Genomic DNA, 27164 nt, shown 5'->3' with positions numbered 1-27164 from the left:
GGCATCCTCTCCTCCCTCCAAAACTGGGGCTAGTGAATGTTAAGACCTTGTCTCTAAAAAAAAAAAAAAAAAACTTTAAGAAAATATTAATGGGCTTGATTCTAATTTTTATATTTGATTTTTATTTTTCAGTCCTATTTTTTAAAAAGTCTGAAACTTGGAAATAAGGCAAAAAAGGACTGATTGCATGGCGGTGTCATGTCTGACAAGCTAGAATTATTTAACGGTTGACCCACATTTGTGCCCACACTGTGACATTACATATTTACTTACAGATTTTTGTCCAGTAGAGATGTGAGTGATTTCTGTATGATGGCCTCAAAGCTGGCAGTTGTGCTGCCCTGTAGGATCTTAACCACTTTTGTTTCTAATTGGCCATTTGACTCCACTTTTTCCAGTGGCTGCACGTACTCAGCTTTGTGAACTTTCTGAACTAGCTTTATCCTCCTCTGGATTCCCTCATGAATGAGTTAAATAAATCCTCTGAGATTGAGACCATCCTGGCCAACATAGTGAAACCCCGTCTCTACCAAAAATACAAAAAATAGCCAGGCATGGTGGCGGGCGCCGGTAGTCCCAGTTACTCGTGAGGCTGAGGCAGGAGAATCGCTTGAACCCGGGAGGTGGAGGTTGCAGTGAGTAGAGATCGCACCACCTCACTCCAGCCTGGCAACAGAGCAAGACTCTGTCTCAAAAAAATACAAAATAAATCCTCTGATACGTGTTCACTTTATATTCGTGTGAGTCATGTGTTTAACTCTTGAGAACTATACTTGGACATTCCCCAAAGCCCAACAACAGAGTTACTCACCCAGGAGGAATTCCATTTTGTCATACTTCCCATTAAGTAACTTATTTTAGTTCCCATTATTTTGCATTATTATAAATTAAGTAGAAATAGCAGAATAATTCTTTTTATTATGAGGTAGCTAAGTTGATTATATTAGATCTGTATTATAAGCTGGACAGCTTTTATTATTTCTCTTACAGGAAGCATTTCACAATTTCTAATTTTTATTATGTTCCTTGTAATACATACTAATGCAGCAATTTGAATGGAAAAATTAAGTCTGAATTTCTGACAGCCAGTCTGATTTTGGCTGCTTCATTTGACAACATGATTCTATGTAGGTTTTGAATATGTGCAGACACTCAGCACTGTTATTCTTCATACACAGATGACAAATGACAAAGTCCATCTCAGCTCATGAGTTTGAGGTTCCTCCTCAAAGGCTGTCAAGCTGCCACTTTCTACTGCAGTTGTAGTTCACCTGCCTCTACCCATTCCCTGATTCAGGTCTGGCCCTTGGAACATAGTATAACATGTTGAGAAAACATCTAAATAAACTGTTAAGAAGTATATGTTCTGTTAAGAACTGTTAAGAAGTAATAGATCCTTAAGGGAAATGTTGAAAGTCCAGAAGGGGTCTGGTTTTAGTACAGGATTTTATGAGAGTTATTTCTGCTTCCTTTAGTTACCTTCAAGTTTAGGGCAATATACTGGGAACCTTTCAAAAGGCCAAATTGGGAGTTTATTTGCATTATTCATCTTGAACTATTTAATATTGTATAACTACAATAGCTTTTTTAAAACATGATTTTAGGCCGGGCGCGGTGGCTCAAGCCTGTAATCCCAGCACTTTGGGAGGCCGAGACGGGCGGATCACGAGGTCAGGAGATCAAGACCATCCTGGCTAACACGGTGAAACCCCGTCTCTACTAAAAATACAAAAACTAGCCGGGCGAGGTGGCGGGCGCCTGTAGTCCCAGCTACTCGGGAGGCTGAGGCAGGAGAATGGCGTAAAACCGGGAGACGGAGCTTGCAGTGAGCTGAGATCCGGCCACTGCACTCCAGTCCGGGCGACAGAGCGAGACTCCGCCTCAAAAAAAAAAATAAATAAAATAAAAAAAATAAAAATAAAATAAAAATAAAATAAAACATGATTTTAATTCAGCATAATAGCAGAGGGTGTTTTGGTGTTTTGTTATTTCGTTGTTATTTACAGAAGAAATATCAATGAAAAAGACCCGGAGTTATGGCCCGTCATAGTCTAGATTCTGGCTTCCAAGAGTTGCCTTATGCTCGAGTTTTGTTCAGCCTTCAGTTGGGATAGGGCTTGGGATCATCAACTCATTCTGACACTTCAGGAAAAAACAACTGAAGCAGCCATTCAAAGTAGGTCCTGCAGCCACAATGAACCTGTTTCATATTAAGAGTCAGGATCTCAGAAAGTTCTCAATCAGTACATCTTTGCTATTCAGAGAAAATAAAAGATCCTCTCATTTCTGCATTTAACATTACAGTTTACAAAGTGTTTTCATTGGCATTTTTAAAAGCTTGTGACTAGGTGGATACTTTTTAAAGCTATTAAATTTAATGAATCAATTTTGCTGCAAAAACAAAACTTAGAAAAATCCTAAAATATTTGATATTGATATTTGAATCCTAGAAATCAGAATTATTACAGAAATTAACACAGGATCCTAAATTTTGCATGAAAGGGACGTAGAACAATGACAGAAGAAAACAGAGTGGAGATGCCTGCACTGAGTTCCCACGGGAACCCAGACGCTGTGGAGCAGGAACTTGAGGTAAGGGCCTGTGTGTTCTCTGGTAGCAGGTTCTAGCTGGCATTCTGGAACACAGAGAATCTTCAACAGGGACTCTCGTCCTTGTGCAGCACCACCTCAGTTCTGATCACTTAGGCCTATTGTGCCTAAGTGGACTTTAAAGGACTAAACAAAAGAGAGAAAGAAAATAGGGAGGATTCTGGGAAGATGGTAAAGTAGGAATTTAATGTAAATGTTTTCAAACTCTGGAGTCTACTGAACTGAAGGCTTGTAACTTCCCAGGGAAGTGATGGATGGTCAATTGCTGTGAATTACGGTCAATTTCAGCTCTCAGCGCGGCAGGGACTGCCCATCCCCCACCACTAGTTCCATGACAGGCAGTGAACTTGAAGACAGGACAATTGAAATTATTGTCTCTGAGGAACAGAAAGAAAAACATTGAAGTGAACAGAGCTGTTGATGAAACGACGCTCTGTAAAATATTTAAAGAGGTTTATTGTTCCTGGAGCAGCTTGTACTAGCTTACAGGAGCCAGGGTGGGCAGAAAGAACACTGACCTCCAAATATTGGGAATCTGTGCTCTGCTTGCTGATTGCTGGTTCCGAGCAGAGAGGCGCAAATAAAGAGGTGGGGAGTCATTATATTGCACCTTCCACCATTGTTACAAGCTCCTCCTCTTCCAGCCAGAATGACTTCCAGGGAAGTTAAGGGGCTGGCACCCCCTTTCTCCCCTGTCATGGTTTTCTTTTTCTCCTTTTGGGAGCCAGACATTGGAGATTAGGACATTCAGAAACAACTTTTTTTTTTTTTTTTTTTTTTTTTGAGACGGAGTCTCGCTCTGCCGCCCAGGCTGGAGTGCAGTGGCCGGATCTCAGCTCACTGCAAGCTCCGCCTCCCGGGTTCACGCCATTCTCCTGCCTTAGCCTCCCGAGTAGCTGGGACTACAGGCGCCCGCCACCTCGCCCGGCTAGTTTTTTTGTATTTTTAGTAGAGACGGGGTTTCACCATGTTAGCCAGGATGGTCTTGATCTTCTGACCTCGTGATCCGCCCGTCTCGGCCTCCCAAAGTGCTGGGATTACAGGCTTGAGCCACCGCGCCCGGCTAGAAACAACTTTATACATGGAGAAAATTATTAGAAAGTGACAGTGCATACTCAGGGGAAGGCACAGGTTCCGAAAGGACCTGAGGAGACCTCAAGTCTACACCTCAGGCCGATCCCCAGGCACAGAGGCAGCTTACAATGCAAAAACAAAAACAAAAATCAGCATAATCTGGGGAATGGGAGAATCTGATTCCAGAGTTACCACATTATTATATTCAAAAGACCAGTTTTTTGTTTTGTTTTTTTGTTTTTATTTTTATTTTTATTTTTATTTTTTTTTGAGACGGAGTCTCACTCTGTCGCCGGGGCTGGAGTGCAGTGGCCGGATCTCAGCTCACTGCAAGCTCCGCCTCCCGGGTTCACGCTATTCTCCTGCCTCAGCCTCCCGAGTAGCTGGGACTACAGGCACCGGCCACCTCGCCCGGCTAGTTTTTTGTATTTTTTAGTAGAGACGGGGTTTCACCGTGTTAGCCAGGATGGTCTCGATCTCCTGACCTCATGATCCGCCCGTCTCGGCCTCCCAAAGTGCTGGGATTACAGGCTTGAGCCACTGCGCCCAGCCGTTTGTTTTGTTTTTTTAAACAGAGTCTAGCTCTGTCACCCAGGCTGGAGTGCAGTGGCATGATCTCAGCTCACTGCAACCTCTGCCTCCCAGATTCAAGCAGTTCTCCTGCCTCATCCTCCCGAATAGCTGGGATTACAGGTGCCTGCCACTATGCCCAGCTAATTTTTGTATTTTTAGTAGAGACGGGGTTTCACTGTGTTGGCCAGGCTGGTCTTGAACTCCTGACCTCATGATCTGCCCACCTCGGCCTCCCAAAGTGCTGGAATTACAAGCGTGAGCCACCACGCCTGGCCTCAAATGAACAGTTTTCAACCAAAAAATCACAAGGCATATGAACAAAAAATAAATTGTGGCCCATTCCAAGGAAAAAAAATAACAAACTGTCCCTAAAAAAGATCTGATGGCTGCTGTTCTCAAGAAAGACTTTAACATAACTGGCTTCAAGATGCTGAAAGGACTAAAAAGAGGTGTGGAGAATGTCAAGAAAATGATGTATGAAGAAAATAGCAATACCACTAAGGAGATCGGAAACCAAAGAGAAATTCTGGAACTGAAAATTGTAATAACTGAAATGAAAAAAAAATCACTAGAGGGATATTCAAAGGCAAATGTGAACAGGTAGAAGAAAGAATCAGTGAACTTGAAGATAGGATAATTGAAATTATTGTCTCTGAGGAACACAAAAAGATTAAGGTGACAGAGTTGTCAATAAAGAGTCAGGCTCCGAGAAATATTTAAAGAGGTTTATTCCAAACCAAATATGAGTGACCAAGACCTGGAGGCACAGTCTCAAGAGGTACTGAGAATATGTTCCCAATGTCGTTGGGTTACAGCTTGGTTTTTATATGTTTCAGGGAGACATACATCAATCAATACCTGTGGGGTATACATTAGTATGTGGGATATACATTGGTCAAGAAAGGCAGGACAGGGGCTTACAAGTCATGGATGAATTCAAAGGTTTTCTGATTGGCAATTTGTTGAAAAAGTTAAGTTATTGCCTAAAGACCTGGAATTAATAGAAAGGAGTGTTTGGGTCAGGATAAGGGGTTGTGGATATTAGGGTTCTTATTATGTAGATGAAGCCTCATGGTTGGCCACCCTTAGAGACAATAGATGGCAAATGTTTTCTATTCCCTAAAAGGTGCTAATCTCTCAGTTAATCTCTTCATGATTGAGAGGTCCTGGGAGGGGAAAAGATCTAGTTGTGTTAATAGAGAGAGTGCACAGATGCAGTTGTTACCGCACAAAAATGACTTTGCAAGCCTTTTCAAAATATGACCAAAAAAAGAAAAACCCCTATATTTTTGGGTAAAATATTTTTATTTCCTTCTTTATCTGTAATGTAATGTTGTACCAGAGTCAGGTTGGAAAGTAAACCTGTATAGATTGCACCATTGCACTCCAGCCCAGGTGACAGTGTGAGACTCCATCTCAAAAAAAAAAAAAAAAGAAAAGAAAAGAAAAGAAAAGTAAACCAGTTTATATAGAATTAAATAAAACTCCTCTGAGGAAATTTTATGGCTTGTGGGGCGTGACTCCCCTTGCCCCTTAGATAGGAAGAGAGGGCAAGAGAAGAAAAAGATCAGAGTTTAGTCCTAAGAGCTTAAAGGACCTGCGGAACATCATCAGGTGGACCAACATAGGCACTGTGGGAGTGCCAGAGGAGAACAGAGAGATAAAGGGGTAGAGAGAATATCTGAAAAAATACTAGTTGAAAAGTTCTCTAATTTGATGAAGACATGAATGTGAGCATCCAAGAAGCTCCAAGAACTTCAAATAAGATGAAGTTACGGAGATCCACACCAAGACATTGTACTCAGACTCTCAAAAGCCAGAGATAGAATCTTGAAAGCAGCAAAAGAGAAGTGATTGACATACAAGCAATCCTCAACAAGCTTATCTTTGGATTTCTCATTAGCAACTATACAAGCCAAAAGGCATTGGGCCAATATAGTCAAAGTGCTAAAAGAAAAAAAAAAAAAAAACTGTCAACCAAGAATCCTATATCCAGCAAAACTTTCATTCAAAAATGGGGAAGATGGCTAGGCGTGGTGGCTCACACCTGTAATCCCAGCACTTTGGGAGGCCGAGGTGGGTGAATCACAAGGTCAGGAGATCGAGACCATCCTGGCTAACATGCTGAAACCCCGTCTCTACTAAAAAAAATACAAAAAAAAAAAAAGGGGAAGAAATTAAGACTTTTCCAGATAAACAAAAGTTGAGGGAGTTCATTACCACCAGACCTCTCCTGCAAGAAATGTTCAGGGGAGTCCTTCAGGGTAAAATGAATACTAGACAGTAGCTTGAAGCCAAATGAATAAAGATCTCAATAAAGGTAAATACATGGGCAATTATGAAAGCTAGTATTATTGTAACCTTGGTTTATAACTCCACATTTTGTTTTCTACATAATTTAAGAGGCTAATGCATTTAAAAGAATTATTAGTTTGTTTTAGGGCACACAGTGTATAAAGATGTAATTTTTTGAAATCAACAACTGAAAGGGGTAGGAGACGAGCTATTAAATGAGCACAGTTTTTGTATGTTATTGAAGTTAAGCTTGCATAAACCCAAGTTATAGTGTTATAACTTTAGGGTATTAAATGTAATCTCCATGGTAACCACAAAGAAAATAGCTATATAATATATTTTAAAAGGACACCATAAAGAAATTTAAACATTTCACAACAAAAAATCAACTTTTTTTTTTTTTGCAAGAAATAAGGGACATAAGAGTTGTCAGGCAGGCATATAGAAAACAAATAGCAAAATGACAGAAGTCCCTCCTTAAAGTAATTAAATGCAGGTTAAATATTCTAACTAAAATATAGAGATTGGCAGAATGGGTAAAAAATGATTTGACTATATGCTGTCTTCAGAAGATTCACTTTAGATCCAAAGACAAATAGATTGCAAGTGAAAGGATGGGAAAAGATATTTCACGCAAATAGTAACCAGAAGAGAGCAGGGGTGGCTATACAAATATCACACAAAATAGATTTTTAAAAAGGTTATAAGAGATAAAGAACAGGGCGTGGGCGCGGTGGCTCACACCTGTAATCCCAGCACTTTGGGAGGCAGAGGTGGGCAGATCACGAGGTCAGGAGTTCGAGACCAGCCTGGCCAACATAGTGAAACCCCATTTCTACTAAAAATACAAAAATAAGCCAGGCGTGGTGGCACGTGCCTGTAGTCCCAGCTACTCAGGAGGCTGAGGCAGGAGAATCACTTGAACTGTGAGGCAGAGGTTGCAGTGAGCCAAGATCACGCCACTGCACTCCAGCCTGGGTGACAGAGCGAGACTCTGTCTCCAAAAAAAAAACAACAAAGTTATATATTAATAACAGTTTCAATGTAGCAAGAACGTATGATTATAAACATTTACGTACCTAATGGCAGACCATAAAACTATATGAAGCATAAAATGATAGAATTGAAAGGCGAAAGACAGTTTTTTTTTTTTTTTTTGAGGCGGAGTCTCGCTCTGTCGCCCGGACTGGAGTGCAGTGGCCGGATCTCAGCTCACTGCAAGCTCCGCCTCCCGGGTTTACGCCATTCTTCTGCCTCCGCCTCCTGAGTAGCTGGGACTACAGGCGCCCGCCACCTCGCCCGGCTCGTTTTTGTATTTTTAGTAGAGATGGGGTTTCACCATGTTAGCCAGGATGGTCTCGATCTCCTGACCTCGTGATCCGCCCATCTCGGCCTCCCAAAGTGCTGGGATTACAGGCTTGAGCCACCGCGCCCAGCCTGAAAGACAGTTTTACAATAATAAATGTCAGTATCACCCTCTCAGTTATCAGAACAAGTAGAGAGAGATAAGTAAGAAATTAGAGGTGAGAACTTAACACAATAAACCAACTAGATCTGAAAGACGTAGAACACTTATCCAACAACAGCAGCATACACATTTTCAAGAACATATGGAACATTTTCCAGAATACATCATATGTTAGACCACAAATTAAGTCTTGGTAGATTTAAAAAGATAAATATCATGCAATGTGTCATCTCAGACCACAATGGAGGAAGTTAGAAATGCTTAACAAAAGTATGATGGGGCTGGATATGGTGGCTCACGCTTGTAATCCCAGCACTTTGGAGGCTGAGATGGGCAGATAACTTGAGGTCAGGAGTTTGAGACCAGCCTGGCCAACATGGTGAAACCCCGTGTCTACTAAAAATGCAAAAATTAGCTGGGTGTGGTGGTGCATGCCTGTAGTCTCAGTTACTTGGGAGGCTGAGGTGGGAGAGTCGCTTGAACCTGGGAAGTGGACGTTGCAGTGAGCCAAGATCACACCACTGCACTCCACCCTGGGTGACAGAGTGAGATTCCATCTCAAAAAAAAAAAAGTATGATGGGAAAAATCAAAAATTTTTGAAAATATAAACAAGACACTCAGAAAAAAGAACAATAGATCAAAAAAAGAAATCACAAGGAAAATTAGAAAATACCAAGAGATGATTGAAAATGTAAACACAGTATAGCAACTTTTGTGATGCAGCAAAAGCAATGCTAAAGGGGGAGTTTATAGCTACAAATACATCAAAAACTAAGACAATCTCAAATTAACAACCTAACTTTACAACTTAATGAACTATAAAAAGAAAGACTAAATCCAAAGCTGGCAAAAGGAAGGAAATAATAAAGATTAAAGCCAAGATAAATGAAATAGAAAATAGAAAACGATAGAGAATATCAATGAAACCAAAAATTGGTTCTTTGAAAATGTCAAAGCATTATTCACAATATCTTGAATAGGTAAGCAAGCCAAGTGTCCATCAACAGGTGAGCGGATAAGCAAAATGTGGCATATCCATACAATGGGATAGTATTCAGTGTTAAAAAGGAAGGAAATTCCACAATGTGCTACAACATGGATGAACCTTGAGAATGTTCTGCCAAGTAAAATAAGTCAGTCGCAAGACAAATACTGTATGATTCCACTTTCATAGTGGTCAAACTCAGAGACACAGGAAGTAGGATGGTGACTGCCAGGAAGTAGAAGGTGGAGGGGAACCGGGAGTTAACATGTAATGCATACAGTTTGTGTTTCAAGATGAAAGAGTTATAGACATGGATGGTGGTGTTATGAATATACTTACTACCACCGAATGTACACATAAAGATAGTTAAGACGGTAAATTCTACGGATTTTATTTTTATTTAATTATTTTTTTGAGACAGAGTCTCACTCTGTCACCCAGGCTGGAGTGCAGTGGCGCGATCGCGCTGTAACCTCCGTCTCCCAGGTTCTATGGGATTCTCCTGCCTCAGCCTCCCGAGTAGCTGGGGTTACAGGCGCCCGCCACCATGCCTGGCTAATACTGTACTTTTAGTAGAGATGAGGTTTCACCAGGTTGGACAGGCTGGTCTGGAACTCCTGACCTCAGATGATTCACCCGCCTCGGCCTCTCAAAGTGATGGGATTACAAGCGTGAGCCACCGTGCCGGCCATTCTATAGTTTATTTTTACCACACACACACAAAAGAAATTCGCAACAAGCAAAACTTAAGGGTACAAAGGTAGAGAGCAGTGTGAGCTAATTTCAGTCTTTCAAACCACGCAGACTGATAGCATCAGCATTGGAGGTGCGTGCATTTTAATTAGAATTGTGGTAGTAACATTCATAAAACTGAAAACAAAACACGAAGAAGATAACTTCCGGGAATGGGGACTTTCAGTGGAGGCGGGGTGATGGGAAAAGGAATATTTACTGTCATCCAACAACTTTGTCTTGTATTTTTGTCACAGGTATCACGCCAGTAATACCCCCGAGAATGTATTGGGGAGGTCCAGCTCTTCTTTTCCTAATAAATTCATTCACACAACAATCAAAAAAGCAAGAAAAGGAAGAGACAGCCGCACGGCGGCGGCAGGCCAGGGCCGTTCCAAGGGCTTGGCGGGAGGCCACAAGCCAGACGCGGCCGAACCCTCCCGGAGCCAGCGCCCGGGCGCGCGCGGGAAGCGCAGGCGGAGTGGGCACGTGAGGCACTTCCGGGGCGGGGCGGGCGCGCAGCCCTTCCGAAGGCCCGCGCGAGCCGCTAGTTTTGCCCACGCGCTTTTGGCACAGCCGCGCCACGCGATCCGCGATCTGATTGGCCCGCGCGGGAGGGCGCGCGGCGCCAAACTTGCTTCCCGTCAGCCCCCGCCCGTCCCCCGGGAGCGCGCACGCTCGCGCACCCGGATCCCGGCTCTTGCGTGCAGTCGCCATTCGGGAGGCCGCTGCGCTGCAGGGTCTGGCGGAGCTGCCAGCTACCGCGAGCCGGGCCCTCCGCGCGGTTCTTCGCCCACTGGACGCCGCCCGCGGCCGGACCGGTGAGGAGCGAGAGCGAGCGGGGGAGGGGCGTGGTTGGGGCCTGCATCTCTGAGCCCCGTGTCTGCCGCCGACCTGGCGGGGCCGGTCCGGGGAAGCCGCGGGTCCGAGTGAAGGGGGCCTGCGCTGCCTCGCCTCCCACACGGCCCGCGGGAAGGGCCCGCCCCCAGAGGCCGGGGCGGGAGTGCGTCTTTGTGCAGGGAGCGGGGAGGCCCGGTGTCAGTCGCGGCCAAGGCTGGAAACATTGCGTTTGAAACCGTTGGGAAGTTGGGGGCAGCACAACACGAAAGCCATTCTTCCCGTTTTAGCTCTAGACTGTCTCCTTTTCTGTCATTATTACTGTTTTAAAATCCGCTATACAGCCTCCAAAATGGGAGAGGACCTTTGTAAATCATAAACCTGATAACGGGTTAATGTCTACAATACAAGAAAAGATGCAGCTGACCAACAAAAAGCAACCAGTTCAAGAATGGACAAGGAATTTGAATAGCGTATTTCTTCAGAGAAGATAGACAAATGACTAATAAGCACGTGCAGTGATGCTCAGCATCACTAGCCATTAAGAAAATGCAAATGAAAACCACAATGAGATACCACTTCACACCAGTTGGGATGGCTATTAACAAAAAATGGGAAATTATGAGTGTTGGGGATGTGGAGAAATTGAAGCTCGGGTGCATTGCTGGTGGGAATGTAGGGTGGTGCAGCAGCTATGGAAATTGATAGTCGTTTCTCAATTCTAGGTTTATACCCCCAAAAAATGACAGTAGGGACTCAGATATTTGTTCACAAATGTTCACTGCAGCATTATTCAAAATCCCGATGTCTATCAACATGTGAATGAAAGACAAGCTGTGGTATGTGCATATAATGGACGCCTTTAGTTCATCTTTGGAAAGGAATGAAATTCTGATACACGCTACAATATAAACGACCACATTGAACACATTATGTTGAGTGAAATAGGACACAAAAAAGACGTGTGAAATAGGACACAAAAAAGACATACTGTGTGATTCCCCCTCAGGCATAATTGAGATTACCAGCACTGATAGTGGAGAGAGAGTTACTGTTTCATGGGTACAGAGTTTCTTTTTGTGGTGAAGAAGTCTGGAAGTGGATGGTGGTGATGTTTGCACAACGTTTTAGTACTAAACTAATCAAATTGTGCTTTTAAAAATGATTAAATGTTAAGTTGTTTTCGTTTTTGATTTTTTGAGACGGAGTTTCACTTTTGTTGCCCAGGCTGGAGTGCAATGGCCTGACCTTGGCTCACTGCAACCTCCGCCTCCTGGGTTCAAGGGATTCTTCTGCCTCAGCCTCCCAAAGTGCTGAAATTACAGGCACCCGCCACCATGCCTGGCTAATTCTGTGTTTTTAGTAGAGACAGGGTTTTCTCTGTGTTGGTCAGTCTGGTCTCGAACTCCCAGCCTCAGGTGATCCACCCGCCTCGGCCTCCCACAGTGCTGAAATTACATGCATGAACCACCACGCCTGGCCTAAATGGCAAGTTTTTTGTTCTATTTTACCAGTCTTTAAAAAATACACATGAAAAAGCAAAATGACGGAGACAGTAAAAAGATGAGTGGTTGTCAGGAGCACAGGGAGATGTTAAGCAGTGAAATTACTAGTAGTGGATACATGATGCTATGCATTTGTTGAACCCGTAGAACTGCACATCATGAAAAGTGATTCCTTGGTGGGGCGCTGTGGCTCACGCCTGTAATCCCAACACTTTGGGAGGCCGAGGTGGGCAGATGACGAGGTCAAGAGATAGAGACTATTGTGGCTAACATGGTGAAACCCTGTCTGTACTAAAAATACAAAAATTAGCTGGGCATGGTGGCACTCGCCTGTAGTACCAGCTACTGGGGAGTCTGAGGCAGGAGAATCGCTTGAACCTGGGAGGTGGAGATTGCAGTGAGCCGAGATTGTGCCACTGCACTCCAGCCTGGCAACAGCACCAGACTCCCTCTCAAAAAAATAAAAAATAAATAAAAAATTACTCCTTGTGTAAACTATAGACTTAATAATAAATCAATATTAGCTTATCATTGTAGCAGATGTCTCACACTGATGCAAGAAGATGTTAATACAGGTTGAGTATCCTTCATTCGAAATGCTTGGAACAGGAAGTGCTTTGAATTTTTTTTTTTTTTTAATAGTTGCATTGTACTTACTGGTCGAACATCCCTAATCTGAAATCTGAAATGCTTCTTTTGGCCCTCAAAAAGTGTTGGATGTTGGAGCATAATCGGATTTCAGATTTTCAGATTAGGGATGCTCAGCCTATATAATAGGAAAAACTGGGGGCAAGAAGATAGGTGGGAATTCTTGTACATACTCTTCAGTTTTTCTTTAAACATAAAACTACTTGAAAAATTAGTTTATTAATTTCTTTCTTTTTTGGGTGGGGGGCGGGTATGGAGTCTTACTCTGTTGCCCAGCTGGAGTGCAGTGGCTCAATCTCAGCTCACTGCAACCTCCATCTCCCAGGTTCAAGCGATTCTCCTGCCTCAGCCTCCCAAGTAACTGGGATTATAGGTGTGTACCACCACACCCAGCTAATCTTTGTGTTTTTAGTAGAGACAGGGTTTCACCATGTTGGCCAGGCTGGTCATGAACTCCTGTCCTCAAATGATCCGTCTGCCTTAGCCTCCCAAAGTGTTGGGATTACAGGTGTGAGCCACTGCACCTGCCCGGTTTATTAATTTCTTTTTTTTTTTTTTTTTTTTTTGAGACAAGAGTCTCGCTCCGTTGCCCAGGCTGGAGTGCAGTGGCCGGGTCTCAGCTCATTGCAACCTCCGCCTCCCAGGTTTACGCCATTCTCCTGCCTCAGCCTCCCGAGTAGCTGGGACTACAGGCGCCCGCCACCTCGCCCGGCTAGTTTTTTGTATTTTTTAGTAGAGACGGGGTTTCACCGTGTTAGCCAGGATGGTCTCGATCTCCTGACCTCGTGATCCGCCCGTCTCGGCCTCCCAAAGTGCTGGGATTACAGGCTTGAGCCACCGTGCCCGGCCTATTAATTTCTTAAAAGGCCAGGCGTGGTGGCTCACACCTGCAATCCCAGCACTGAGAGGCCAAGGCAAGAGGATCACTTGAGGCCAGGAGTTCAAGACCAGCCTGGACAACATAGTGAGACCTCATCACTACAGAAAAAAAAAAAAATTAGATGTGGTGGCATGCACCTATAGTCCCAGCTACTTAGGAGGGTGAGGTGGGAGGCTCTGTGGAGCCCAAGAGTATGAGGCTGCAGTGAGTTATGATTGTGTCACTGCACCAAAACCTTGGGCAACAGAGCGAGACCCTGTCTCTTAAATTAAAAAAAAAAAAATCCACTAAGATAAAGAACAATGCTAGTGTGTATAGACTAATAGAACCCATTTAGCTTTAAACATGTTCTATATGTTGAATTTTAATTAAAAAAAACTATGCTGGCTAACACGGTGAAACCCCGTCTGTACTAAAAAATACAAAAAACTAGCCGGACGAGGTGGCGGGCGCCTGTAGTCCCAGCTACTCGGGAGGCTGAGGCAGGAGAATGGTGTAAACCCGGGAGGCGGAGCTTGCAGTGAGCTGAGATCCGGCCACTGCACTCCAGCTTGGGCCACAGAGCGAGACTCCGTCTCAAAAACAAAACAAAACAAAACAAAACAACTATGCATCAGATGTGTTTTAAAAGATCAGTGATGTTAGACTTCAAAGAAGAAATGGAATGGGAAATGGGAAATAGGTATGATACACCATATGGCATAACATTGCATTGGAGAATGCTGGGTGACAGACTGGCAGAGCACCAATGATTAGAATTTGGGTTTTTTAGAGACAAGGCGTAATCTGTCTCAAAGACAAAAAGAAATTTTTGTTAATCTGGACAATTCTGAGTTAATTTTTAGTTAGGGTTAGGAGTTCTTAAATTTAGGAAGAAATTTTGCTAGAACCTTAAAGCTGAAAGGGTGCCCAGCTCTCTAGGCTTTGCCTAAAAGCTGAATTCTGGGACTCAGTTCTGTAACACCTTTGTAGATCGTTCTGCTACTGTGAGAAAGAGACCAGAACTGAGAAAACCAGAATAAACCAACTGTTCCCTCTGACCTCAGTGTTGATCTTGGACAGGTCACTTCTTTCCCTCAGCATCAGTCTTTTTTTTTTTTTTTTTTTTTTTGAGACGGAGTCTCGCTCTGTCACCCGGGCTGGAGTGCAGTGGCCGGATCTCAGCTCACTGCAAGCTCCGCCTCCGGGGTTTACGCCATTCTCCTGCCTCAGCCTCCCGAGTAGCTGGGACTACAGGCGCCCGCTACCTCGCCCGGCTAGTTTTTTGTATTTTTTAGTAGAGACGGGGTTTCACCGTGTTAGCCAGGATGGTCTCGATCTCCTGACCTCGTGATCCGCCCGTCTCGGCCTCCCAAAGTGCTGGGATTACAGGCTTGAGCCACCGCGCCCGGCCAGCATCAGTCTTTTCAGTTATGAAATGAAGAGGTCGAACTCAAGCCCTCTGAAGATCCTTCTAGTCCTATGCTGATCATCAGTGTTTTTTTTTTGGTTGGTTTTTTGGTTTTCTTTTTTGAGACAGGGTCTCGCTCTGTCATCTAGGCTGGAGTGTAATGGTGCAGTCTTGGTTCACTGCAACCCCTGCCTCTTAGGCTCAAGCGATTTCTCTTGCCTCAGCCTCCCAAGTAGCTGGGACTATAGGTGCATTCTGCTGCACCCAGCTAATTTTTGTATGTTTTGTAGAGACAGGGTTTCGCCATGTTGCCCAGGGTGTTCTTGAACCCCTGAGCTCAAGGGATCCACCTGCCTCAGCCTCCCAGAGTGCTGGGATTACAGGTGTGAGCCACCACACCCGGCCTGATCATCAGCTTCTAATTATGGAGTACTCCTACCTAACAAAGGAACTCATTCTAGTTCATAATAGAGTAGTTTGTAAACTGTGTTGAGCCACAGTTCTTTTCCTACTAGCTTCTGATTATCACTTCTAGGATAGCTCATATATTATCTATAATTCTTACCCTTTTGAAGTTAATGTCTGTATTCATAAATGACTTTTTTTTTTTTTTTAAAGGGCCATCTGCCATCCTGGTTGCCTTTTTTTTTTTTTTTTTTTTTTTTTTTTTAAATATTCTCTAGTTTCTTAGAGACTCTCTTAAAGTGTCCTTCCTGCCCAGAGCTGGGGACAGTGATCTACTGGTATGGTGTACTCTGCCCATGCAGAATATGGGATATAGTTCTCTATAGTCCTGTATTTATGCACCCGATATGTGGATTCTAAGTGTTTGTTTCATCTTGTTTATTTTGGCCTGTTGTACAGGCTTTAAAAGAGCTACTGAATTCCACTGTATTAGTTTGTGTATATGTAGAAAAAACCTAGACAGAACTTGATTCTCTCATCAGATACTGATCATTTGTCTGACTTGGGCAAGCTGTTTAATGTCAAGCTTGAGTTTCCTTAACTATTAATTGAAGTTTTAAAGTAGATGATCCCTCAGGTCTTCTCCTATCCCCAAATCCTATGACTTTGAGACTAGATGGTAGCTTAGGTTTTCCTCTAGTTTTAAAATCCTGTGAGTCAAAGATTGAGAGAACGTTGGGATTGAACAGAGCACATGCTGTGTGCCAGGGATGTGCAGCGGTTCCAGAGGTGAATAAATGGATAGTCCCTCCTCTCCAGGAGCTGGCAACCTGTTGTTGGTATCAGGCTGTAGTGCCAGAGGGTGACATATACAGCTGGGGCTTCTAGGAAGATTGAGAGGGAGTGGAAAATTGGCCAGTGCAGTTGACGCATGAATAACAGAGGTTTGAACTTCATCCAAATGCCAATAAAAAAAGACAGCATTTACAGAATGTGAGACATTTATGTGGAGGGCAGATTTTTCATATATGGGAATTCCACAAGGCTGACTGTAGGACCTGAGTATGTGTGGATTTTGGCATATGGGAGCGGTCCTGGAACCAATCCTCTGTGTTTACAGGGAGACAGCTGAGTTAAAAAGCCGTCCTGCCTGAAGGATGAAGGAATTTGCCTGATGGCCAGGCAAGACAGGGAGTGTAAAGGAGAGGAAATAGTTTATACAAAGGCCCAGATGCTGGAATAGTCAGGGAATTACATGTGGGCCAGTATTTTGAGAACACAGTCTGGTCATAGGCCAGACTGTGAAGAGCTTTATATACCGTATTCAAATCGTGTAGTGTAGGTGTCTTAGTTGACCTGGAGGAAATGTGAACAGGCAGGTCACGTTAGGCTTCTGTTTGGAAGACAGGTTTGGTAGCTGGAAGAAGGGGAGACTAGTGGCAGGAAGTTCAGATGTCAGAATTAAAGCAGTGACGGGGTGGGGAATAGAGAAGGGGTAGATGAATGTGCTGGAGCTAATGAGAAGCACAGTGTGCGCTGTTGTGTAGCTTGTGCACAGCCAGTTTATCACACATTCTGTTCTTGTCAGCAGACTCATCTACACCGTGATGCTTTATCTTTGAAATGCATGCAGGAAGGGAAGAGGGCAGAGCAATCACTGAAGCAGGTCCGTGTGTTCTTCCTTGGTGTCAGGACACCGCCATCCTCCTCCCAGAGTCCTTTCTTTTTGTACCTCTTGGTCCTGTTTGTTGTGGTGTCCCTTCCTCCACTGCCTGTAAATTTGTCACTCTGCTGTGTAATATCGATAACTGACAAAAGTCAGCCATTGTTAGCATCAGTAGTCACACCAGCAGTCTTCTGAGTGCTTATCAGAGAAGTGAAGTTAGGTTGTGGGTTTGAGAAGGATATGATTACACACATGGGCATAATTCCATAGTGATTATTAAAGAGAAAGTAGACAAGGATGGTGTCAGGAGTGGTATCTACTATAGTCTTTGGTGTCATTTCATAAAAGTAAGTGTTCAGGCCTGTACAGTGGCTCACGCCTGTAATCCCAGCGCTTCGGGAGGCCGAGGCAGGTGGATCACGAGGTCAGGAGATTGAGACCATCCTGGCTTGGCTAACACAGTGAAACCTCGTTTCTAATAAAGATTCAAAAAAATTTGCTGGGTGTGGTGGCGGGCACCTATAGTCCCATCTGCTCGGGAGGCTGAGGCAGGAGAATGGCGTGAACCCGGGAGGCGGAGCTTGCAGTGAGCCGAGATCGTGCCACTGTACTCCAGCCTGGGCTGGACAGGCCGAGACTCTGTCTCAAAAAAAAAAAAAAGTAAGTGTTCAGGCTTAGTGGATTGGACTCCTCTCACTGTTAGGGCAGGATGGTGAGAGAAATACACAGAATTCCATTACAGCGGACACACACGATCACAGATACAGTTTTGATCACTTTTGTTTTTTGTTTTTTTTTCCAGGTTCAACTTCTTGTCTTGTTCTTCTTCTTCTACTATAGGCTGTTTGCTGTGGTTTAGTCAAAAAGCCATGTAGAATGCCTGCCTTTTGAAGACCAATTTTAAGGTGTCTAGTAATACAGCAGGTAAGTCTAGTAGGGAAAGCATGCTTGGGAGAATATTTTATGAGGAGAAAATAAAAAAAAAAATACTTGGAGTTCTTGAGGAAAATCTTTAAAAGTATACACGCCCTTATGGATATAACGTGTGATGTGCGCTAGATATACATAATTTGGGATATGAGAAGTGAATTCTGTAGCAGTATTTTTAGATTTGAGATTGGCCTGAAGAGCTGATGGTAGGCAGCGGGAAGAAGTGGGTTGGCTGGGAGGGATGGGGAATGGTAGGTGAGTCTGACTCAAACCCAGCACACCTGAGCTCTTAGTCTCTGTTGTAATTACAATATGTAATATAGTGCTCTTTAATGTTAGCTTGGCTGTTCATTATTGCCAGTTATAGCTGCATGGGATTATTGAGACTTATCCTCCGGTTTCTCTTAAAGTCTTCTAGTTTTATTTAACGATGGGCTCTGAGACGGATGGTTAACCCATTATTTCTACATGTATTCAATTATGTTTGTAAGTTAAAGATCATTTTTAGAGATTTTTCTTCAGTACTGAATTATTTATTTTTCTTTTTTTACAGTCCTAGTCCTAAAAACAATATTCTAAAATACAGAATAGCCGCTGGGCAATGCAGAAAGAGTAAATAGTTTCCGAAGAAAAGTATTTATTTCCTCAAATACCTGTCACCTTTTTAGCTTTAGACCAAAAAATAAAGAAGGCAAATGATATACCGTCGATAAAAGTGTTAGGAAACAGTATTGTCAGTGAGAATATCTTTAAAAACAAGTTATCAAAGTTAGAAATATACTTTTTTTTTTTGAGACGCAGTCTCGCTCTGTCACCAGGCTGGAGTGCAGTGGCATAATCTCAGTTCACTGCAACCTCCAACTCCCTGGTTCAAGCGATTCTCCTGCCTCAGCCTCCCAAGTAGCTGGGACTATAGGCACACACCACCATGCCTGGCTAATTTTTGTATTTTTAGTAGAGACAGGGTTTCACCATGTTGGCCACGATGGTCTTGATCTCCCGACCTTGTGATCCACCCACCCAGCCTCCCAAGTGCTGAGATTACAGGCGTGAGCCACTGCCCCCGGCCTATACATTTTTTTAAATTAATGGTTTTGTAATTAATAAAGGGAGAGCCTGAGTTTCTAATCTGTACCATTCTTTGAGAAGCAGTAAATATTACCATCAATAAGGGAAAGTGTTCAGTCTTTCTCATTAAGAGAAGCACATTAACACAGTAGTGAAATACTGGCTTTCACCTAGGTTGTAGCAAGGATTAGGAATTTATAGGAAATTGTCTGTCATATATACACTGTTGTTAGGCAGTAATATAAGTTTTTGAGAGTTTGGTAAAATGTATCAATTTTAAGCACAAATGGCTAAGTAATCCATTTCTAGGAATTTTCCCTGCAGAAATAGCCTCACATGCAACGATAAGTACAAGGAAAGTCAGTGCTTACTCCATATGTAAAAATGTCTTAGAGATAAATTCTAAATGAGAGTAAGTTGCCAGATAATATGTTTAATATCCCATTTATGTAAAGCATGTGTGTTGTATATGCCTAGGACATTTCTTCCAGGACACATGACTACACTGGCTACCCCTGCGGTCTGACACTCCATATCTTGTACTGTGTGAATGTGGTTTTTTTTTTATTTTTTAAATAAGTTCTAGGGTACACGTGCACAACGTGCAGGTTTGTTACATGTATGTACATGTGCCATGTTGGTGTGCTGCACCCATTAACTCGTCATTTACGTTAGGTATATCTCCTAATGCTATCCCTCCCCCTTCTCCCCTCCCCCCTCCCCACAGTAGGCTTGGTGTGTGATGTTCCCCTTCCTGTGTTGTGTCCAAGTGATCTCATTGTTCAATTCCCACCTATGAGTGAGAACATGTGGTGGTTGGTTTTCTGTTCTTGCGATAGTTTGCTGAGAATGATGGTTTCTAGCTGCATCCATGTCCCTACAAAGGACATGAACTCATCCTTTTTTATGGCTGCATAGTATTCCGTGGTGTATATGTGCCACATTTTCTTAATCCAGTCTGTCACTGATGGACATTTGGGTTGATTCCAAGTCTTTGCTGTTGTGAATAGTGCCGCAGTAAACATACATGTGCCTGTGTCTTTATAGCAGCATGATTTATAATCCTTTGGGCGTCTACCCAGTAATGGGATGGCTGGGTCAAATGGTATTTCTAGTTCTAGATCCTTGAGGAATCGCCGCACTGTTTTCCAGAATGGTTGAACTAGTTTACAGTCCCACCAACAGTGTAAAAGTGTTCCTATTTCTCTACATCCTCTCCAGCACCTGTTGTTTCCTGACTTTTTAATGATTGGCATTCTAACTGGTGTGAGATGGTATCTCATTGTGGTTTTGATTTGCATTTCTCTGATGGCAAGTGATGAGCATTTTTTCATGTGTCTGTTGGCTGTATGAATGTTTTCTTTTGAGAAGTGTCTGTTCATGTCCTTTGCCCAATTTTTGATGGGGTTGTTTTTTTCTTGTAAATTTGTTTGAGTTCTTTGTAGGTTCTGGATGTTAGCCCTTTGTCAGATGAGTAGATTGCAAAAATTTTCTCCCATTCTGTAGGTTGCCTGTTCACTCTGATGGTAGTTTCTTTTGCTGTGCAGAAGCTCTTTAGTTTAATTAGATCCCATTTGTCAATTTGGCTTTTGTTGCCATTGCTTTTGGCGCTTTAGACATGAAGTCCTTGCCCATGCCTATGTCCTGAATGGTATTACCTAGGTTTTCTTCTAGGGTTTTTATGGTATTAGGTCTAACATTTAAGTCTGTAATCCATCTTGAATTAATTTTCGTATAAGGAGTAAGGAAAGGATCCAGTTTCAGCTTCCTACTTATGGCTAGCTAATTTTCCCAGCACCATTTATTAAATAGGGAATCCTTTCCCCATTTCTTGTTTTTCTCAGGTTTATCAGAGATCAGATGGCTGTAGATGTGTGGTATTATTTCTGAGGGCTCTGTTCTGTTCCATGTGAATGTGTTTTTAACTGTGAGCTTCTATTCCTTTTACTACTTAAGAAGACTGGTTTCCATTTTTTTTTAATTCATATTTTCCGGCAACTGTGTTCCAGCTGCCGGGATGTACTCTGATTTGCCCTTTGCTTGGTATGCACCTTCACATCATTCAGGATCTCTGCTGGAATGTCCCATGCATAGAGGTCTTTTCCAACAGCCCCTCTACATCACTGTCCACCTTATTTTCCCAACTCATGAATGCCATATTGCAAAGCTCTGCTTTAAACCTAGGTGCCTAGAAAATTATAGGACACAAAGTTATTTATTTATTAAATGAATTAATAAAATACTATATTGGGATAGATTAAACATTGCAAAATATGTTGACATGAAATCAAGCCAGCATCATATTTTAAAGTCATCTTTTTATAGCTAGATGTAATTTATTAAGTGCTTTCTGCAAAAGGGTTACTCTCTTGTTCATCCTTAAATAGCCAAGGTTTAATTTTGATATTCACTCGTCTTTGTGTACTGAGGACTTGTGTACTGGAGTTTGAGAGTCAAAGTATAAAGCACATGCAACAGCTAATTGTAGAGTCAGGCTCAGATCACTGATAGTCCTATAGCCTGGACCAGAGAAAGTCATGTACCTTCTGTGAACCTGTTTCTTCATCTGTAAGTGAAAATAATAGTTGAGTCATATCATTAGGATTAAATGAGATGATGTATGTGAAACTCCTAGCAGAGTGCCTGGGACTGTTCTCTATCTCCTTTTCTTCAAATTCTCCCTAGAGATATTACCAAATAAAGCACGCACTGTTCTAGACTTAAGATTATGCAGTTATAGAATGGACTGACAGTATTTTATTCAGAATTACAGTTCATGAAAATAATTTATTCCTACTTTATTGCAGCAGTATTGAAAGTTTTTAAAGAATATAACCGTGTGTGTTGGTGACAGAAAGAAGAATGGAAGTATTCCAGGAACTTCGTAAACCATCAGCACGTTTGGAGTGTGACCATTGCAGTTTCAGAGGCACAGACTATGAAAATGTACAAATCCATATGGGTAGTATCCATCCAGAATTTTGTGATGAAATGGATGCTGGTGGGCTAGGCAAAATGATATTTTACCAGAAAAGTGCAAAGCTATTTCACTGCCATAAATGCTTCTTCACCAGCAAGATGTACTCTAACGTATACTATCACATCATATCCAAACATGCATCCCCAGACAAATGGAATGATAAACCAAAAACTCAGTTGAACAAAGAAACAGATCCTGTGAAAAGCTCTCCTCTTCCTGAACACCAGAAAATACCCTGCAATTCTGCAGAACCAAAACCCACACCGGCCCTTTCAATGGAAACACAGAAACTTGGTTCAGTTTTGTCTCCAGAATCACCAAAACCTACTCCTCTTACTCCCCTGGAGCCTCAGAAACCTGGCTCTGTTGTTTCTCCTGAGCTTCAGACACCTCTTCCTTCTCCTGAACCTTCAAAACCTGCCTCTGTTTCTTCTCCTGAACCTCCAAAACCAGTCCCTGTTTGTGAATCTCAGAAACCTGCCCCTGTTCCTTCTCCAGAACCACAGAAACTTGCCCCTGTATCTCCTGAGCCCGTAAAGGCTACTCTTCCTAATCCCAAACCCCAGAAGCACTCTCATTTCCCAGAAACACTGGGCCCACCTTCAGGCTCATCTCCAGAGTCACCAGTTCTAGCTGCTTCCCCAGAACCTTGGGGACCATCCCCAGCTGCATCTCCAGAATCTCGGAAATCAGCCCGGACTACCTCCCCTGAGCCAAGGAAGCCATCCCCTTCAGGGTCTCCTGAACCTTGGAAGCCATTCCCTGCTGTCTCCCCAGAGCCTAGGAGACCAGCCCCTGCTGTGTCACCAGGCTCTTGGAAGCCAGGGCCACCTGGGTCCCCTAGGCCTTGGAAATCCAGTCCTTCAGCGTCATCAGGACCTTGGAAGCCAGCTAAACCTGCTCCATCTGTGTCTCCTGGACCTTGGAAACCAATTCCTTCTATATCTCCTGGACCTTGGAAACCAACTCCATCTGTGTCTTCTGCATCCTGGAAATCTTCGTCAGTCTCACCCAGCTCCTGGAAGTCCCCCCCTGCATCTCCTGAGTCATGGAAGTCTGGCCCACCAGAACTCCGAAAGACAGCTCCCACGTTGTCTCCTGAACATTGGAAGGCAGTTCCGCCAGTGTCTCCAGAGCTTCGCAAACCCGGCCCACCACTATCCCCAGAGATCCGTAGTCCAGCAGGATCTCCAGAGCTCAGAAAACCCTCAGGGTCACCAGACCTTTGGAAGCTTTCTCCTGATCAGCGGAAAACTTCTCCTGCTTCACTTGATTTCCCTGAGTCCCAGAAAAGTTCCCGTGGCGGTTCTCCTGATCTCTGGAAGTCTTCCTTTTTTATTGAGCCTCAGAAACCTGTCTTCCCTGAGACCCGAAAACCAGGTTCTTCTGGGCCATCGGAGTCCCCCAAAGCAGCCTCAGATATCTGGAAGCCTGTTCTCTCTATCGATACTGAGCCTAGAAAACCTGCCCTGTTTCCCGAGCCTGCCAAAACAGCCCCTCCTTCTTCTCCAGAACCACGCAAACGTGCCCTTTTTCCAGAGCCCCGGAAGCATGCCCTTTTCCCCGAACTCCCCAAATCTGCTCTATTCTCAGAATCACAGAAGGCTGTTGAGCTTGGTGATGAACTACAAATAGATGCCATAGACGATCAAAAATGTGATATTTTGGTTCAGGAAGAACTTCTAGCTTCACCTAAGAAACTTTTGGAAGATACTTTATTTCCTTCCTCAAAGAAGCTCAAGAAAGACAACCAAGAGAGCTCAGATGCTGAGCTTAGTAGTAGTGAGTACATAAAAACAGATTTGGATGCGGTGGATGTTAAGGGCCAGGAATCAAGCAGTGATCAAGAGCAGGTTGATGTGGAATCCATTGATTTTAGCAAAGAGAACAAAATGGACTTGACTAGTCCAGAGCAGTCTAGAAATGTGCTACAGTTTACTGAAGAAAAAGAAGCTTTTATCTCTGAAGAGGAGATTGCAAAATATATGAAGCGTGGAAAAGGAAAGTATTACTGCAAAATTTGTTGCTGTCGTGCTATGAAAAAAGGTGCTGTTTTGCATCATTTGGTTAATAAGCATAATGTTCATAGCCCTTACAAATGCACAATTTGTGGAAAGGCTTTTCTTTTGGAATCTCTCCTGAAAAATCATGTAGCAGCCCATGGGCAAAGTTTACTTAAATGTCCACGTTGTAATTTTGAATCAAATTTCCCACGAGGTTTTAAGAAACATTTAACTCATTGTCAAAGCAGGCATAATGAAGAGGCAAATAAAAAGCTAATGGAAGCTCTTGAACCGCCACTGGAGGAGCAGCAAATTTGATAGCTCAGTATGAATATTTGTTCTACAAAGGTTCGTTGAAACCATTCTTTGTAAGTATAGCTTATCAAATAGCCTAGTTAGACCAGTAGATGATGTGTGGAATACCGTGTTTCACTGTCTCAGTTGTGTTACTAAGAATGAGCATTTGAATTTTTTTTTCTGGTCTCTGTCTATGTGGCTATCTTGTAAGTCAATAAATTTCTATATAGTCCAGATGGATTAAACTTCTCATTTCTTTTAAATATGTATGAATGATAAAACAAGGAAGTAGGCATTCCATTTAATAATCAAGAGCAAGTTGTACTCAAAGCATTCAGTTAAAGTATATCTGTGTGTGGAACTAATTTCAGACAATGGAAAATATTCGTTGAAATGTTTAAGAATTAGGCATGAAAAATAAATTTGAGGAATTTTGTTTCCTTTTATGTATTTTTAAATCAGAGTTATTTTCTATTTGATGTAAAATGAGTTTATAAATCTTAATCAGCTTCTAGATGTTTATTAGCTTTTATGTCATGAAATGTTGGAGTCTCAGGGTTGCTGATTTTCTGCTAATGGGAAAAATTAAAATAGTTTGCAGCCTTCTCCCACAGGAGACAAGTGAACGATAAGTGTGATTTTAGATCTTTTTTGTCCATAGTTGTTTTCAGTGGAGTCTTCCATTCTGTATCTTACCCTAAGATCTGGTTCTTCCCTCCCCATCCCCATCCCCAGCCCCCACCCGCCAGCTCACACTAATAGATGATTCTTAATTGCCAAATGTGTTAGAGTTTGTATGTCCTACTCTTGGGCCTTACATGTCGCCTGTTGGGGCTTAAGACCAGGTTAATAAGTAGGAACTGAAAGTCTTCCAGATTCACAGTAGAAAATTTTATAGACATTTATGTTAAATATATCGATTTTATGTTTTTCAGTTCTGTTACTGTAAATACCTGGTACCTGTTTATGGATTATTTTATTCTAAAGTATTTTGTCAAATGTGTATCAACCAAATTAAAAAAGAAAGGCTTTCGTGTCAGCACCATTTTCACGTGTGTTTTCTTTTGTGTAATTTGCATTGTATGATATACAAATCCATTATTTCCATGTTTTCAACATAGGAGTTTTCTTATCTGGAGCAGCATTTTCTTAGCTGTGTTTTTTCCCAAGTTCTGTGGTCAGGTAAATTAGGGGAATGCTTGTATAGGGAGGACTCCCTGTGAAAAATCTCATCCTTTCATATGAAAGGTTTTTTAATTCCAGTGGTTGCCTATCCTGCCTGCCTCTAAACAGTGTGAGGCATTTAATCTCAAAGGATTCTGATGTGTAGCCAGGATTGAGATGCTGTACTGGGTTTAATTTAGCTACTCCCAGACATTTTTTTAACAATGAACAGTTTTATCCCAGTTCCCCACCGGCTGGCTTCCCTATTAATGTGCCTGTTGGGATATCTTAACAATAATTAGTGATGTGGTTTGGCTCTGAGTCAAATCTCTCTCTCATTTTTTTTTAAGAGACCGATCCTTGCTCTGTCACCCAGGTTGCCCTGCAGTGGTGTGATCTTAGCTCACTGCAACCTCCGCCTTTCAGGTTCAAGGGAGTCTTGTGCCTCAGCCTCCTGAGTAGCTGGGACTACAGGTGCGTGCCACCATGTCTGACTAATTTTTGTAGTTTAGGCCGGGTGCGGTGGCTCAAGCCTGTAATCCCAGCACTTTGGGAGGCCGAGACGGGCGGATCACGAGGTCAGGAGATCAAGACCATCCTGGCTAACACGGTGAAACCCTGTCTCTACTAAAAAATACAAAAAACTAGCCGGGCGAGGTGGCGGGCGCCTATGGTCCCAGCTACTCGGGAGGCTGAGGCAGCAGAATGGCGTAAACCCGGGAGGCGGAGCTTGCAGGGAGCTGAGATCCGGCCACTGCACTCCAGCCTGGGCGACAGAGCGAGACTCCATCTCAAAAAAAAAAAAATTTTTTTTGTAGTTTAATAGAGATGGGGTTTTGCCATGTTGGCCAGGCTGGTCTCGAGCTCCTGGGCTCAAGTGATCCACCTGCCTCAGCTTACCAAAGTGCTGGGGTTACAGCTGTGCGCCACCACACCCGACCCCCACCCAAATCTCATGCTGAATTGTAATCCCCAGTGTTGGAGGAGGGGCCAGCCTGGTGATAAATGATTGGATCATGGGGACAGACTTCCTCTTGGTGTTCTCGTGATAGTGTGTGAGTTACTTAAAAGTGTTTAGCACCTTCCCCTTCGCTCTTTTCCTCCTGCTCCAGCCCTGTTGGATATGCTAGCTTCCCTTTCTGCCGTGATTGTAAGTTTCCTGAGCCTCCCCGCCTCCTGCTGCAGCCGTGTTTCCTCCGCAGCGTGTGGAACCATTAGCTAATTAAACCTCTTTTCTTTTTTTTTTTTTTGAGACAGAGTCTCGCTCTGCCGCCCAGGCTGGAGTGCAGTGGCCGTATCTCAGCTCACTGCAAGCTCCGCCTCCCGGGCTTACGCTATTCTCCTGCCTCAGCCTCCCGAGTAGCTGGGACTACAGGCGCCCGCCACGTCGCCCGGCTAGTTTTTTGTATTTTTTAGTAGAGACGGGGTTTCACCATGTTAGCCAGGATGGTCTCGATCTCCTGACCTCGTGATCCCCCCGTCTCGGCCTCCCAAAGTGCTGGGATTACAGGCTTGAGCCACTGCGCCCGGCACCTCTTTTCTTTATAAATTACCGGGTCTCAGGTAGTTCTTTGTAGCAGTGTGAGAACAGACTGATACATTTAGATAATACCAAGTAAGATCGTAGAAGCCTCAAATCTGTTGACTTTGGTG

General features: G+C 43.3%; 1 protein-coding gene across 8 annotated transcripts; it reads left to right on the top strand.

The window, feature by feature from the left end:
* The first annotated feature begins 10131 nt into the window (after positions 1-10131).
* On the top strand, positions 10132-25389 carry CHAMP1 (chromosome alignment maintaining phosphoprotein 1). Of its 8 annotated transcripts, none has more exons than XM_033177038.1 (3): positions 10132-10559; positions 17910-17993; positions 21922-25389. In XM_033177038.1, the coding sequence occupies exon 3, from the start codon at positions 21930-21932 to the stop codon at positions 24366-24368; it is 2439 nt and encodes an 812-aa protein (XP_033032929.1). In that variant the 5' UTR covers positions 10132-10559; positions 17910-17993; positions 21922-21929; the 3' UTR covers positions 24369-25389. The 8 variants fall into 8 exon arrangements, with proteins under 8 accessions (XP_033032929.1, XP_033032926.1, XP_033032925.1 ...); XM_033177035.1 differs by having other exon boundaries at positions 21878-25389; XM_033177034.1 differs by having other exon boundaries at positions 21875-25389.
* The last annotated feature ends 1775 nt before the right edge of the window (positions 25390-27164 follow it).

This window comes from Trachypithecus francoisi, unplaced genomic scaffold (assembly GCF_009764315.1).
Source record: "Trachypithecus francoisi isolate TF-2019V2 unplaced genomic scaffold, Tfra_2.0 Lachesis_group18, whole genome shotgun sequence".
Taxonomy (NCBI): domain Eukaryota; kingdom Metazoa; phylum Chordata; class Mammalia; order Primates; family Cercopithecidae; genus Trachypithecus; species Trachypithecus francoisi.
Note: the sequence above shows the minus strand (reverse complement) of the source record. Positions and strands in the feature narration are given on the sequence as shown.

What these genes read in the sequence shown, in the direction of transcription:
- CHAMP1 (XM_033177037.1), top strand. Translation starts at nt 21,930, where the DNA reads ATGGAAGTATTCCAGGAACTTCGTAAACCATCAGCACGTTTGGAGTGT.